Source organism: Alosa alosa, chromosome 20 (genome assembly GCF_017589495.1).
Source record: "Alosa alosa isolate M-15738 ecotype Scorff River chromosome 20, AALO_Geno_1.1, whole genome shotgun sequence".
Lineage (NCBI taxonomy): Eukaryota > Metazoa > Chordata > Actinopteri > Clupeiformes > Clupeidae > Alosa > Alosa alosa.
The window spans coordinates 11,451,091-11,466,165 of record NC_063208.1 but is presented as its reverse complement, the minus strand read 5'-3'; the positions used below and the strand labels follow the sequence as shown (position 1 = coordinate 11,466,165).

The following is a 15,075-nucleotide window of genomic DNA, read 5'->3' as shown; positions in this document are numbered from 1 at the left end:
GGAAATGTTACTGGCTACGCAGTGTTTGATCTATATATACAACGTTCCTTCGAGTGCGCTGAAAAGAGTTTATGCACATGCTTTAGGACTCTACTACCTTCCAGCCGGCTGTGTCACGTGACAGTCCCACAACAATAACAACTTGTGAATGTCCGGTTGGGTTCGTTACCGTACTGCTGGACAGTGGCTGACACTGATGGCTTCTCCTTTTCATTTCTAAGTGTAATAGAGATCTAAAAAGATGACACTAATATATATGTATACATGCGACACGATTTTCCATACAAAAACAATAAATAACTTCAACCTGGAAATTTGACAATTCGATCGATCGATCCACATGCCAGCTGCAGCAGGGTTCAACAACAGCGTGCCTGTCGAAGATCATCCTCAGAACATCGGGACGTCCGAAATGCTGATCTCCATGTTTACACGGGTGAGTTGGCCTATGATCTTGTGGCTGAATTTATGAAAAACATAGCAATCTACACTACAGCCAATCAGTCTAACGGGGAATTGGTTTCTGGAGCTGTCTGGTTTGGGCTCCAGGCCCATTTTGGGGCTTCATCTCACAAAAGAGTTCTATATTTTTTAAGTAGTAGGCTAGAATATGTTATAAACTGGGTTATGATTAGTTAGTCTGCCTATAATGTCTTGTGATCATACACATCTGATTTCGCATGCAATAAATGGAGAAGAGAGTAAGGGCAACAATAGGATGTTCTGTTAACTAAACAGAACCGCAGGACCTATGCCAGATGGGACTTAAGTCCACCACAGCTAAAACTGAGTCATCAAATTCTAGAAATGCAGCCTTTCAGTAGATGAGAGGTTGTTTATCTGTCTCTATTGTATTCACAAGGAAAGGTTTCGCTAAAGCAATTTCTCTAAATAATTGAATAAAGTTATTCCCTTGAAATCTGAAACAAATGTGAGACTTTTGAAAAAGGCGTCCTAGGCCTACCTCATGAACTATCTTATACCACTTCTAAATGTAAGCAGTCTGGTGGACAGTGTGATTCAGATTTAATATACATCTGCTCTGCTGCAGAACAAAGCTGTAAAACGGTAGTCTTCACAACTCACATCTACACATTTACAACTCCACTTAATCTTTTGGGGGGTTAATTGGAATCTATTTAACCAAGTGTAACAGAGGTCGTCTCAACCCTGCTACACAAGCACTCACTTGTCCCCAAGCACTCAAGTCCCCATTTCCTCTTGTGATCCTCATCATGTGTACTGTAATTTGTAAGTCTTTGCAGTTTCATATCTGAATCAGCACTCTACAAGCCAGGCTAACACACATGATCCAGTGCCTAGATCTGACTACCCAGCCCAGTTGGTTAGTAAACCTCTGATTTCAACAGAGACAGTTCTTTTTTTTTCATGTTTTCATCGACCCCATTTCAGTGTTATGACATGTTTGTGTGCTGGCTCAAACACGTGTATATGCCTACTGATAAAAGCATGGATTTGGTTTGCTAGAATATCTTCAGCATTTGTGCAAGAACTCAATAGTTTGAGAAAGAGAACCATTACCGTCTCAGACGCCAGACTAGATGGAGTGACTATAATCTGAGTGGTTGTAAAGTGTGTTCATCTTTCAACTTTTAATGGTAAAGTTTTTTTTATAGATTTCAGGGGCACAATGGTTCACTGACTTTCTTGTGGACACAATAGTCGACTGGAGAAGTCACTATGGCAACAAGTGGTGGCTACTCTATAAACTCGGCCCCGGAGGACAAATCCGATGAGAACACACCCTTGCTGACAGGCAAAGGGCAGCAGACTGGACCCAAAGCAGGTAGGCCTACAGCACACCTGATTGAACCTGATCTTGTAATTTAACTCAAAGAGAAGCCTCAAGGGGATCACTCCATGTTGAAGAATAGCTGAAATTGTGTTATGTAATGATCCTATTGTGTGTGTAATAGTGTGTGTAATTATTACATGTACTGGTAAACATATGAAGAGTTCAGATGCAAAACCCTCTAAATCCGTCTGACCACTTTTCTTTTAAATGAGCATTTAAATTCAGGCTCCTTTAGGTTTTTGCCTATAAATCGATATTTCAGACCAGGAAGAGAGTGGTATTTAGTGGGTTTAGAAGTTAAATTATTTGATTATGTGTTGAAGAATAGCTGAAATTGTGTTTATACTATGTGTGGAGAGCATCCCCTCACCATCTTTATCTCATTTTTGACATAGGTGGCATTTAGAGGCTTTTGCATCTGAACCCTTCATATAATCATATGTTCATACATTTTTCATACATTCATACATCAATCATACATTTTTGGGGGCAGCCGTGGCCTACTGGTTAGCACTTCGGCCCTGTAACCGGAGGGTTGCCGGTTCGAACCTGACCAGTAGGCACGGCTGAAGTGCCCTTGAGCAAGGCACCTAACCCCTCAATGCTCCCTGAACGCCGCTGTTGATGCAGGCAGCTCACTGCACGGGGATTAGTGTGTGCTTCACCTCACTGTGTGTACACTGTGTGCTGTGTGTGTTTCACTAATTCACGGATTGGGATAAATGCAGAGACCAAATTTCCCTCACGGGATCAAAAGAGTATATATACTTATATATATATATATAAATGTGTTTGTGTTGTTCTGCTGATTGTATGTGTGTTCTTATCTTGTTTAACTGATGGTTAAGGGCATGCTACAGCTTGTGTGGAACAATGACACATTTTGTTTTCTATTAGAATATGATTGTGGGTTTTGTATCTGTGTCTGTCAGCTTCTCAGTGCTGCTCTGTGCGGTACAATCTGGCCATCCTTATGTTCTTCGGATTCGCTGTTGTCTACGGCCTCCGTGTCAATCTCAGTGTTGCAATGGTAGCCATGGTCAACAACACCAATCCTCAGCCTTCCCTAAACCACACTGTTGTTCAGGAATGCCCTGGACCCACCCCAGCAAAGATAACACCACACAAACCCCAGACCAGCCAGATGGGGTAAGAAACTCATATTATATGATGGATATATAGATAGATTGATAGATAGATAGATACTTGTATTGCATTCATTGTGTCTACACTTGAGATAAATAAGTTTGGTTTTCTTTTACAAGGATACAAGGATACAAGGATACAAGGATATAAGGAAGTTTATTGTCACATGCATATAGTTACTGGAAGTAAGAAATGCAGTGAAATTATGTCTGGTGTCAGCCTATTTGTGCATTAATGGGGGTAAAAAAGTGCAGTAGAAGAGGGGTTTAGTAGAATATTTTAGTAGAGTATTTTATCACAGACACATATATTGGTAGATGTTTTTTCTTTACCTTGACATGTTTCGAGGTATACTTCTGTCTTCATCAGAAGGACCTATCAGAAAAACCAAACTTATTGATAGATAGATACTTTATTGATCCCCAAGGGGAAATTCAAGGTAGCATACAGACATCACACACAACATGCACTTACAGCAGAAAAAATTAATATATAAATAAATATCTAAAAAAAAAGTTAAAAAAAGAAGATATATATATATATATACCAATTAGACATGCACAGCTCAGATCTCATGATCTTAAGATCTCTAAATGCACACACACACACACACACACACACACGCATTGACACAGAGGGAAACCGTATTTACATATTCAAGATATTCATTTACATGCAAATGTGTCATTCATAAATTATAAACATGAATATTTTTCACTGGAAAGTTTCTCTGTGCCCTCACCTTCTTGTTCTCTCTCTCTCTCTCTCTATCTCTCTCTCTCAATCTCTCTTTCCATCCTCATACATTTTATTTGTTATCAGACCCCTCGGTTTCTGTGGGACTCGGAGACTCAGGGCATGTTGCAGGGGGCATTTTTCTTTGGCTACCTGTTGACCCAGATCCCTGGCGGGTACCTGGCCGGGCGCTTTGGGGGAAGCTTGTTTCTGGGGGGCGGCGTGCTGGGGACGGCGGCCTTGACACTTCTGACCCCACTGGCCGCGGAGATGGGTGCCTACTGGCTGTTCGCTCTCAGAGCACTTGAGGGATTTGGAGAGGTGAGTTGGGAATGTGCATTTCTATTGTGTGCAACCTTATGTTTTTCCCACTGCCTAGTTGTTTGTGAAATCTAACTTCTACCCTGTAAAGTGGTAAAGAGATATCTTTAGGAAATACAATGTCTTATTTGTTGTTTGCTGCGTTTTGTCAGTGCTATTGTACAATGCCTAAATCAGACTAATCCTTGAATTTGTATACCACAAACTGTTTTATACCATATTTAGTATATCTACATAAAATAGTATTTCATCCTCATAGCTGTCACGAACATTTATACATCTGTTCCATGCATCCAGGATTAATGTACCTCCTAAACTACGTTGTCTATTTGATTTATTGTCTCTTTAGATGAGACAGGTGAGGTTTAGATTTTTTTACCAGATGTGGTGTGACTGTTCTGTTGTAGAGGGTGAGAAGGGTCTGTTGACATGTGACTGCTCTGCTATAGGGGGTGACATTTCCTGCTATGATGGCCATGTGGGCGCGCTGGGCACCCCCTCTGGAGAGGTCACGGCTCATATCCTTGTCAGGTGCGGGAGCGAGCTTTGGGGCGTTTGCAGCGCTCCCCCTCACCGGCTTCATCTGCCATGCGCTGGGCTGGCCCGCCGTCTTCTACTGTTGTGGTAAGAAACACAAACTGTACACCACAACCACATGCAGACATCTTTACACACAATGACCCTCATTTATCAATCAACCGTAGAAACCAGTGCAGATCTGAGCTCAGGAATTATCTTACAACAGGGCTCATGTGTGATTCATGAAACGTTCCAGCATAAGAATTAATGGGTGTTGGTAAATGTGGTGGCTGAAAACAAGTGTAATTCAAATATGACGACCATACAGATTCTCATTTTAGAGGCCTCACCCCTAGAATTTCAAAATGCAGATCCATAATACATCCAAAACAGAATATTTTCAGACCTCAAGATAGCCAAGGTATAAGTAAGTATAAGTATATATACTTTTTTGATCCCGTGAGGGAAATTTGGTCTCTGCATTTAACCCAATCGGTGAATTATTGAAACAGCACACAGTGTACACACAGTGAGGTGAAGCACACACTAATCCCGGCGCAGTGAGCTGCCTGCTACAATGGCGGCGCTCGGGGAGCAGTGAGGGGTTAGGTGCCTTGCTCAAGGGCACTTCAGCCGGGCCCACTGGTCGGGGCTCGAACCAGCAACCCTCCGGTTACAAGTCCAGAGTGCTAACCAGTGGGCCACGGTGACGTTGCAAGTACAGTTAAACCAGTTAGTTTTGGCAGTCAGAAAAGTGGCATTAAAGGAAGTTGGGAAAGTATGGGGAAGTGAACCAGACGATATCACAGAAAGAACACCTCATGTGCTGCTACCAAAAACACAACCATATGACACGTCATTTCTCCCTGGAGGACAGCATATTTTTTTATGCACAAGAAAACAAAACACGTTTTTCAAAATAAACTCATTTTTTATCAACGAAAGTAATTCTGTCCACTTGCCTTAATGGGTATCCAGCAGCCAACATTATGTAAAGTATGCTACAAATGTGCAGGAAAAGTCTTTTGTTCAATAAACTATTTTCCATTGAATATAACACTACACGTTCCAATCTTTGCATTTACTCTACTCGAAAAACTTGGGTACATAAGTTGATACTTGACATGAGATTTGAACGATTTGAGCACAGCCACCACTCACATGCAGATAGATAAATGTCAACCTTTGCATAGAAATGACCGTACGACTATCCTACGCCTGTTAGTACATTCGTTTCGTAAATGAGGGCCACTGTCTTTACTGCTTTTTCCTGTTACTTAGGTGAGACATCACTATACACACTCTACAGTTCTGCACACTACTGCTGCAGTTTGTACACCAGCAAACACACATCAAGCATAGATTCACTCACCTTATGGGTCTTCCAACTGTTTTCTATAGCTGTCCCAACATATGGCATCTCACATTTCTCACTGTTTTCTGTGGTCTAGGAGGTGCCGGCTGTGTCTGGGCTCTTTTCTGGTTCCTCCTGGTGTCTGATGACCCTCGGACACACTCTCGGATCAGCGAGCTTGAGAAAAACTACATTACCCAGTCTATTGGCTCTCAGGTACCGCCGCCACCTTCCTTTGTCTCTGTCCTCCTCCCAATCTCTCATTCTCCTTGTCCTCTTTTTATCTTTCTTTTCTATTGTTATCTTACCCATATATTCTTCCGTATCTCTCCTTCTGTTTATCTTCTTGGTTTTCATCTCTTTTTCTCTCCATCTTCACCACCTCTCTCTCTCTCTCTCTCTCTCTCTCTCTCTCTCTCTTTATCTTATCAATCTTGTTTTTCTGCCCATGTCTCCCATTGTCCGTTTGCGTTTCCTATTCTCTCCCAGGGAAGTGCCCATGGATGGAATGTGCCCCTCCTGCCCATGTTGTTGTCTGTGCCGCTGTGGGCCATTATTGTCTCTCAGATGTGTGCTAACTGGTCCTACTACACCCTTCTGACCTCTTTACCCACATATATGGACACGGTGCTGCACTTTGACCTGCGACAGGTGAGTTCACACATAATGTGAAGCTATGTATGTACACTACCAGTCAAAAGTTTGGACACACCAACTCTCAAATTTATGTAATATATGTCTTCTTTATCTTTATTTATCTGAGTAGGTAGTTATTATTATGAAATAGCCCACATGGATTCATTTTGTAAGCAAACAAAACGTGTAAATAAAGCTACATTTTCAATATTTTACATTTTTCAAGGTACAGACCTTTTGCTCAGTCTCTCAACCAACTTTATAAAGTCAGCTGGAATGGATTACCAACAGCCTTGATGGATTTCCCATACATTGTGAGCATTTGTTAGCTGTTGGTCTTTCATTGATTTTTTTATCTGCAAAGTTGTCACAGAGGTAAACAGTGAAGAATATGAAATGTGGCGCATAGAAATAATATATTTCTAGAGACATTTGTCTTCTGCCATGCTTTGGATGTAGTAGATATTGTTGTACTATGTAGTACAAAAAAAAGAATAAAATAAAAAAAAGCTATGAATAAGTGTGTGTGTGTGTCCAAACATTTGGCTGGTAGTGTATGTATGTGTGTGTTTGTTTGTTTATGTGTGTGTGTTTGTTTGCAAAGCAAGATGTTGTAATGTTTTATTCTGCTTGTTTTTTTCCTTTCAAACAGAACTCATTCCTCTCTGCGCTGCCTTATCTGGGAGGCTTGGTGTTCTCGGCTCTATCCGGTGTACTAGCAGACTTTCTCCTGGAGAGGGAGCTGTTGAGCACCACAGCAGTACGCAAGATCTTCACAGTTATAGGCATGACAAGTTTCCTTACAGTTCACAGAGCATTTAATTCCTGTATTTATTCATAATCACATTTACATTCACACACATGTGATTGTCCAGCTGTGTGAGTCTTATGTACTTTATTTTTTTCTGCTGTTTTCAGCACACATACACACACATGTACCCACAGAAATAGCTCTGTATTCTCTCAAATCTGCTGCATTTGGTACAGTTCTAAGACCATCCAAATACATGAATATGTGATTCATTCTGGCATGTCCCTACAGGTTTGCTGTTACCTGCTGCGTTCCTGGTTGCCGTAGGCTTTGTGGGATGCAGTGGCATGCTGGCGGTTACGTTCTTGACTGTCTCCTCAACCATAGGGGGCTTCAGTGCAGCTGGAGTCTTCATTAACCAAATCGACATAGCCCCACGGTGAGGAGCCTTACCTTATTATTAGCTAGCTGCTAATATCAAATATAGACAGGAGATATGTTAAATTCCTGCTATAGGTAGGGGATTTCACACAGCTGCCAATTAACAGCCAAGATAATTTACCGTCAAAACCAAAATCACTAACAGTATCAAGCAGGCCCCTTCCTACAGTAGGCGTTTCATTGAGTTAGGCCCACGACACCTCCAGAAGGCTCAACAGTGGTATCTGGCGTCCCAGATTCAACCACCTCCACAATGAGTCCCAGTACAAAGTCCACTAACATATGAGTTCACTATCAAATTACCCGCTAGTATTTAACCCTCCTGCCCTCCTCCCCTGCTCCTGTGGACCTGCCGCCCCTTCAGCAGAATGTCACACTGAAATCAGATGTGGAAAATCCTGAATCCTAACCAGGGGGATTTTAGCAGATCAGGGGCTGGCCAACAGATGCCAGTGAATCAGAACCAGACTCCTTCCAGTAAACTGTTACTTGAGTCCTCTGTAGGACAACAGACACATTTAGTATAAGTATACTCTTTTGATCCTGTGAGGGAAATTTGGTCTCTGCATTTATCAATCCGTGAATTAGTGAAACACACACAACACACAGTGTACACACACAGTGAGGTGAAGCACACACTAACCACGGACCAGTTAGCTGCTACAGCGGCGCTCGGGGAGCAGTGAGGGGTTAGGTGCCTTACTCATGGGCACTTCAGCCGTGGATGTGGGCATGGGAGAGCACTGCTCAACCACTTACCACGCCCACATTTTTCCTACTGGGTCAGGGGTCGAACCGGCAACCCTTCGGTTACAAGCCCGAATTCCTAACCAGTAGGCCACGGCTGCCCCAAATCCAAAAAACATTTGGAGTTCTTCATCTACAGTACCAGCAGACACTGTAGAGCAGCTGAAGCACAGGTAGGGGATGCTCACTACAGCATGTGAGCACAAGTAGGGGATGCTCACAACAGCATGTGAGCACAGGTAGAGCATGCTCACTACAGCATGAGAGCACAGGTAGAGGATGCACAGGTAGGGGATGCTCACTACAGCATGTGAGCACAGGTAGGGCATGCTCACTACAGCATGTGAGCATCGGGGATGCTCACTACAGCATGTGAGCACAGGTAGGGGATGCTCACTACAGCATGTGAGCACAGGTAGGGCATGCTCACGACAGCATGTGAGCACAGGTAGGGGATGCTCACTACAGCATGTGAGCACAGGTAGGGCATGCTCACTACAGCATGTGAGCATGCTCACTGCAGCATGTGAGCACAGGTAGGGCATGCTCACTACAGCATGTGAGCACAGGTAGGGGATGCTCACTACAGCATGTGAGCACAGGTAGGGCATGCTCACTACAGTATGTGAGCCTCCTGGGGATCAAAGTCAGTGGTGTTGTTGTGGTCCTGAGCCATACATACAGCTCGGGGGAACTTAGTGGAAGTAAAGGAAGACAGAGACATTTCTTTGACATCACAATTTTGGACATTTGCTATGTTAGACGTGATGGCAAAATATTATCAATATATTAAGAGCTTCTCTTACTGGAAATGACTCCTAAGTTAATGATTTTACCTCCAATGAGATCACAGAGGGAATTTCTGTATTGACTTGGTGAACTTTGAACCTTGTACTTTGACCTACTTCCATTTGTTGAAGACTGTTGTGAACTGCACTGTGCCTCTTCCTTTTTAAGTACTTTAGTACAAGTTTTTTTTATTTTTTTTATTTTTAAATTTGTTAAGAGTAAACATTCAAAAGTAACATGGTAACAATTTTACAATAGTTTTATACCGTAAATAATTAAGACTTAAGAGAAGTATACTTGTGCCATTATGCATCAGTCATATTAAGCACGTCTAGATGTTGTGTGTGTCAGTGTGTGTGTGTACCCATGTGTTTGTCTGTGTGTGTGTGTGTGTGTGTGTGTGTGTGTGTGTGTGTGTGTGTGTGTACATATTTGTTTGTGTGTGCTTGTGTGTGTGTGTGTGTGTGTGTGTGTGTGTGTGTGTGTATGTTTGTCTGTACATATTTGTTTGTACTGCCAGTGTGTGTGTGTGTGTGTGTGTGTGTGTGTGTCTGTACATATTTGTTTGCACTGCCAGTGTGAATGTGTGTGTGCCAGTGTATCTGACCATGTCCAAACTTCAGTGCACATCAATTGTTTGTGTGTGTGTGTGTGTGTGTGTGTGTGTGTGTGTACGTACAAATTTATGTTCACTACCAGTGTGCCTGTGTGTGTCTTTTTTTCTCAGTCTGTCTGTCTCTTTATATCCAATTTCCCCTCACACTTTCATTCTCTCTCTCCAGCTACGCGGGAATGCTGCTAGGGATCACCAACACATTTGGGACCATTCCGGGAGTCCTCGCACCCATTGCTGTTGGTCACCTGACCAAAGATGTAAGATTTATTAGCAATATCAATATCTGTCATGGTCACTGTCCAATGTCCCTTGTTTGTCATGTTTGTAACTAACTATGAAGCTATCGAACACACTTAATGGATCGGCATCATCTGAGGTGCGTTCAAGCAGTGGCAAACGTTTGTGGTGAACATGTTTTCTTTGAACAGTTAAATTTGAACGATTTGGTGTTAACATTCCATTGTGACAGTAATTACATGGTTACCTTCATCAAGCTCACGACCAGTTCCACTGTATGTTCGCGTAGAACTACTCCGCGGACTGTTTGCAATTCGAAAACTAAAGGCAAACGGAAAACTGTTCGTCAACGTTTGCAAACGTTCGCCTATGTTTGCGAATTTGAACACACCTCAGATCTCTGTCATGCAGCTACTGTGATGACAGCATTGACCAATCTAGTGCTTAGAGACGCATGTGAGGCTATGAAGCACAATAGCATTGACATATCATTTTGTGTGAGCCAAATTCATCCCTGACAACCTCTGGCTTGGGTTATAGATGAGCATTGACAGTTCAATGTAAATTAATCCAAGACACTTGTATGAAATTTGTAATGTAGACGTTTTTTCTGACTGTGATCCAATCACTGAAAATGCATGGCAGTGGTTATCTGTGTAAGGAATCTCACTGTTGACCCTCAAAGACTTTGAGGTCTGTTGCAGGGTTTGTGAGGGCTTTAGACTGTCCCACTGTTAAATTGTGAAGTGCATGAGGGGTTGATCGCAGACTTTCTTAGCCCTTTCTGTAAGTCGGCATTTCCGCAGACTTTATCTTAGGGAATTACCATCGATTCATAGCTCTGTGATGTGAAACAAAGGTTTAACTGTAGGGGAAGCCTGGAAACTCCGTAAACATGTTATAAAACTGCTATAAAATGAAAATGGTAGTAGTATGCAACATGGTCTCTTTCATTTAACCTGATATGTCGCAGGTGCTGTCCCATTCCTGTTAACCTGTTGAGGAGTACGGTCACAAATATGTGATTAGAATGTTCGCAATCCGAGAGTTCCATATTATGATGCGACAACTACCCTCAGAGATTTTCCCCATAGACTGTATAAAGAACACTGAAACTATAGATCGTTTGCGTAGAATTCTAGAAGGAACCAGGAAAATAATTCACTCCTCAACATCCTTTTGAGCCCTTACAACCTCTCAAACTCAATCACTTACCAGCTGGTGTCAGTTAAGTCTAGGGATTCAGGGCTTAGGCATTAGGGGTGGGGGGTATTGAGATTCAGTGAGCATCCTCAGTCTTTACCTCTGACTTGTCCCATCCCCTTTCTCTTATGTGCTTCTCCACAGCACACCCTGCTGGGCTGGAGGAGCGTGTTCTGTGTGTCGGCTGTTGTGAGTGCCTTTGGAGCTCTCGTCTTCACTCTCTTTGGCAGTGGAAAAATCCAGAGCTGGGCGGTTCTTACAGAGACACACACTGAAGGAGAGGAGTCTCCATGTGGCAGTGACCCATAACAGTACCCTTACACAGTGACACAACCACACACTCACTGAATTATTGTGTGCTTTTGATTTGTGTGTGTGTGTGTGCGTGTGCGTGTGTTTTTTACAGAACATTTGATCAATGCAAGAAAATATTCCAAAGGCCTTACTTTGATGATGTTTACAGATGATATTAATCTGCAAAACAATTTTCAATTTTTCTTTTTCTATTATATTTCTTATATGTAATTTTTCACTAGGAAGTATTTTAGTAACTATGTGATTTCAAAGCAACAATACATTCGGATTATGCAAGGGGAATAGTACACAAATATTCTGGAACTTGTTTATATAAGTAACTGTGATTTTAAAGCAACAATACATTCCGGATTTGCAAAGGGGAATAGTACACAAATATTCTGGAACTTGTCTATATCATTTTTTTTATGTGAGAATGTTTACACATGGTGAACCACTGGCAATTATTTACCTTCTGAATGTGGTCCAAGCGTACAAGTAGTTCCCACACCTTTGATCACTGTTGAGCCTTCTTAATAATATACAACTGTGCAATGAAAAGTGCAATCACATGTTATATTTTTCTCAAACATTGGTCTGACTCTGCCTTGTTTGCCATTTTTTCAACTATTGTCAAAAAATGTGGTAATTTAATATTGTGCATCTATATTCTACATTTAGAATTTTATTTGTTGAAAATGCCTGAAGTAAAATACAGTGATGCAAAATGAAACATCATTGACTGAAGCTGAAGCTTGATGTGCTTTAATTGTTGAAAACAATTGATTTCTTGCAAACACATCACCCTTATTACCACCCCTGGTAATTATAAGTAAAAATGAGAAACTAGCTTCATTTCCTTTTCTCTATGGAAAAATCATCAAGAAAAACATGCATGTACCACAGTTATGTGCACCCCTGGAAATTCAAGCTAATCAGAATGTCTACACCTTTCAAGCAGTAATCCATGTTGAGGTATAAAAACAAGGTCAGGAAATGGCTTAAAAAATATCACTCACCTGATGCCTATATCTACAGTCAATACAATAATTACTCTGGAACTGTGACAAACTTGCTTGGATAGGGACCCATGGACAGAGAGTAGGATGGTAAGAGAGACTGAGAAATCCAGAAGGAAAACTGTTCCAGAGTTACTCATCAAACTCATCAGATGTGACCTCCATGCAAAAAGATTATTTTGAAGGCAAGCCAAGAAAAAAACTTGTAAAATAATGTGTAATTAAATGTAAATGAAATGAAATGAAAAATGTAATGGAAAAAATTGAGAATTTTGTAACAAACATTTGAGTTGTACATACATTGACTAAACTGAAAAGAACCCTGTTTCTATATGGGTTTGTAAGGTTGTGGGGCTATTTTTCCTCAAAGGCTTGTTACCAATAGAGTGCAATTATAAGCCTCATGCAATACCTGGACATTTTAAATAGAAAACTTGGGTCATGATTAGATCATCCAGCAATCATTGGTCCAAAGCATTTACAGATCAACATAAACCTTACTTGACTGAATGCAAAATTAAGCTCAGTCCCCTGATCTGAACTTGAAAAGTGGGGTGTGTTGTAATGGCACAAGAGAAGAGGAATTTGGATGGTCTGGAGAGATTTTGTAAAGGTGAACCTCAAATCCCCTTCTTTGTATTCTTCATCTTTAAGACTAGCGAAGAGCAAGGGCAAAGGGATTACAAAGAGGGGTACCAGTAGCCTAATTGTGACATATGTTAGCAAACACATATTTCTTATTTGTTAAAACAATTATTTCTTGATGCTGTTTTTTCCCGAATAAATTTGCTTCCCTTCAAAGTTGGATTGTTCCTCATTGTTTTCAGTTTGAGACTAGGATATAGCAATAGATTTGTTTATACCTCTTTTTAACTCAACTTTAGGGGTGCCAATAAGAAGGTTCTAGTATACTTTAGTTACAATGCACAGAATGATTAGATGGTCATAGAGTTGAAATTGTTCACTCTTGACTGAATATATACATAAATCTCATCAATAGTTGTGGGTGTAAAGTAGTCCTCTATAATTCATTTTCACAATGAGAAGCCTGTTTCTACCAATCAGTAGAGTCAGTACCATAAGTAGCCTAACTAAACTAATCTTAGCTCACCTAAACAATACTAGATCTTCTTTTTTTATTATTATTTATTTATTGTGACCTTGTGCACAAAAACCACATTGTGCTAGAACATTTTGACTCCTGAAAAGGGGGGAGGTTTTTTTTTTGCTAATGACCTAGTGATAAACAGTGTGGGCTACCTCCAACCACATGGCATGGACAGTCTTTTGTAATTGTGTGAGGCTTGCAAGCCTTTTATCCATGGCTCAGATACTCGCTGCCATCCCGTGCCATAAACCCCAGCAGAGGGCGCAAGAGGAAATCATGGAGCGCATGGAACAGATTTCCTTCAGGTTTATGCAGTTGCATCAGACAGATCGACTAGAATGTTATGGAGTCAAAATAGGGTCTTTAATATTGAGAGCTTGTGAAAAGATGTTCACATGTGTAATAAAGTTTTGCAGCTGTGCAAAAGAAGTTATGCATGTGCAAAGAAATTTCGTACCTGTAAAAATATTTTGTACATATGTAAAAAAAATATGTAGGCCTACCTACCTGTACCATGTAATTGTATGAAAGAAATGTGTATCTGTAGAAATGTTTTGTACATATGTGGGGGGAAATGCGGATCTGTAAAAATACTTTGTACACGTGTGGAAAAAATATGTACCTGCACAAATACTTTGTACGTGTGTCAATCACCTACGCGACGCTACGCGATGCTTTTCTGCGCTACACTGAAAGTACGAGGTACGAGCTTGTGAACGGACTTTTGACACTAATTTTACTGCCTTTCTGAAGAGCCAATCAACACATTGCTTACTGCCAACCAATCAGCGTTACCCACCGATCACCCAGATTTTTGCCGCTAAACCACAGATCTAGTTATTAAAACTGGTGGTAACAGCAAGGGCAGATAGGTCGTAACATTTGTAAATGAACACCCATAAGTATTTCTGGACTAAAATATTACAAAGCGATTTGATTACTTTATTTGTCATGTTTTTATCAGTTGTAACATAGTCAAAACGTTAAGAATATCATACCAGAACATGAAATAATAACTGTAGCTGCCATAGCTATCCTAGCTGACGTTTATCGTAGCTCATAGTGCTAGGGCTAATGTAACTCGTCAGTTTGTACGTTGCCCAGCGAATAAATAGGCTTAATTCTTACATGTCTTAAGTTAAAGAATTGAAAGAAATAGGAAATAAAGAAAACGCTTGAACGGGTTTATCCATTTACATTCAGATCTTGCCATAGACTTTGCCTAAGCGCTTGCTTGCTTGGTTGTCTACCTTCCTGTTCAGTCTGACCAGATAACCATGTGGTTGAAATACTCCCCAAACACAAAGAAAACAAAACAAAATTTACCTATGTAAGAAAATGGG

General features: G+C 41.0%; 1 protein-coding gene across 1 annotated transcript; it reads left to right on the top strand.

Annotated features, from left to right (window-relative positions):
* Positions 1-138: 138 nt before the first annotated feature.
* Positions 139-13,429, top strand: si:ch1073-513e17.1 (sialin). Its single transcript, XM_048229124.1, is given in 13 exon segments — positions 139-436; positions 1,257-1,345; positions 1,638-1,807; positions 2,749-2,918; positions 2,921-2,965; positions 3,785-4,018; positions 4,468-4,642; positions 5,989-6,107; positions 6,381-6,542; positions 7,180-7,312; positions 7,570-7,717; positions 10,038-10,128; positions 11,456-13,429. Coding segments are annotated over 11 exon segments (1,548 nt in total). The 5' UTR covers positions 139-436; positions 1,257-1,345; positions 1,638-1,701; the 3' UTR covers positions 11,621-13,429.
* The last annotated feature ends 1,646 nt before the right edge of the window (positions 13,430-15,075 follow it).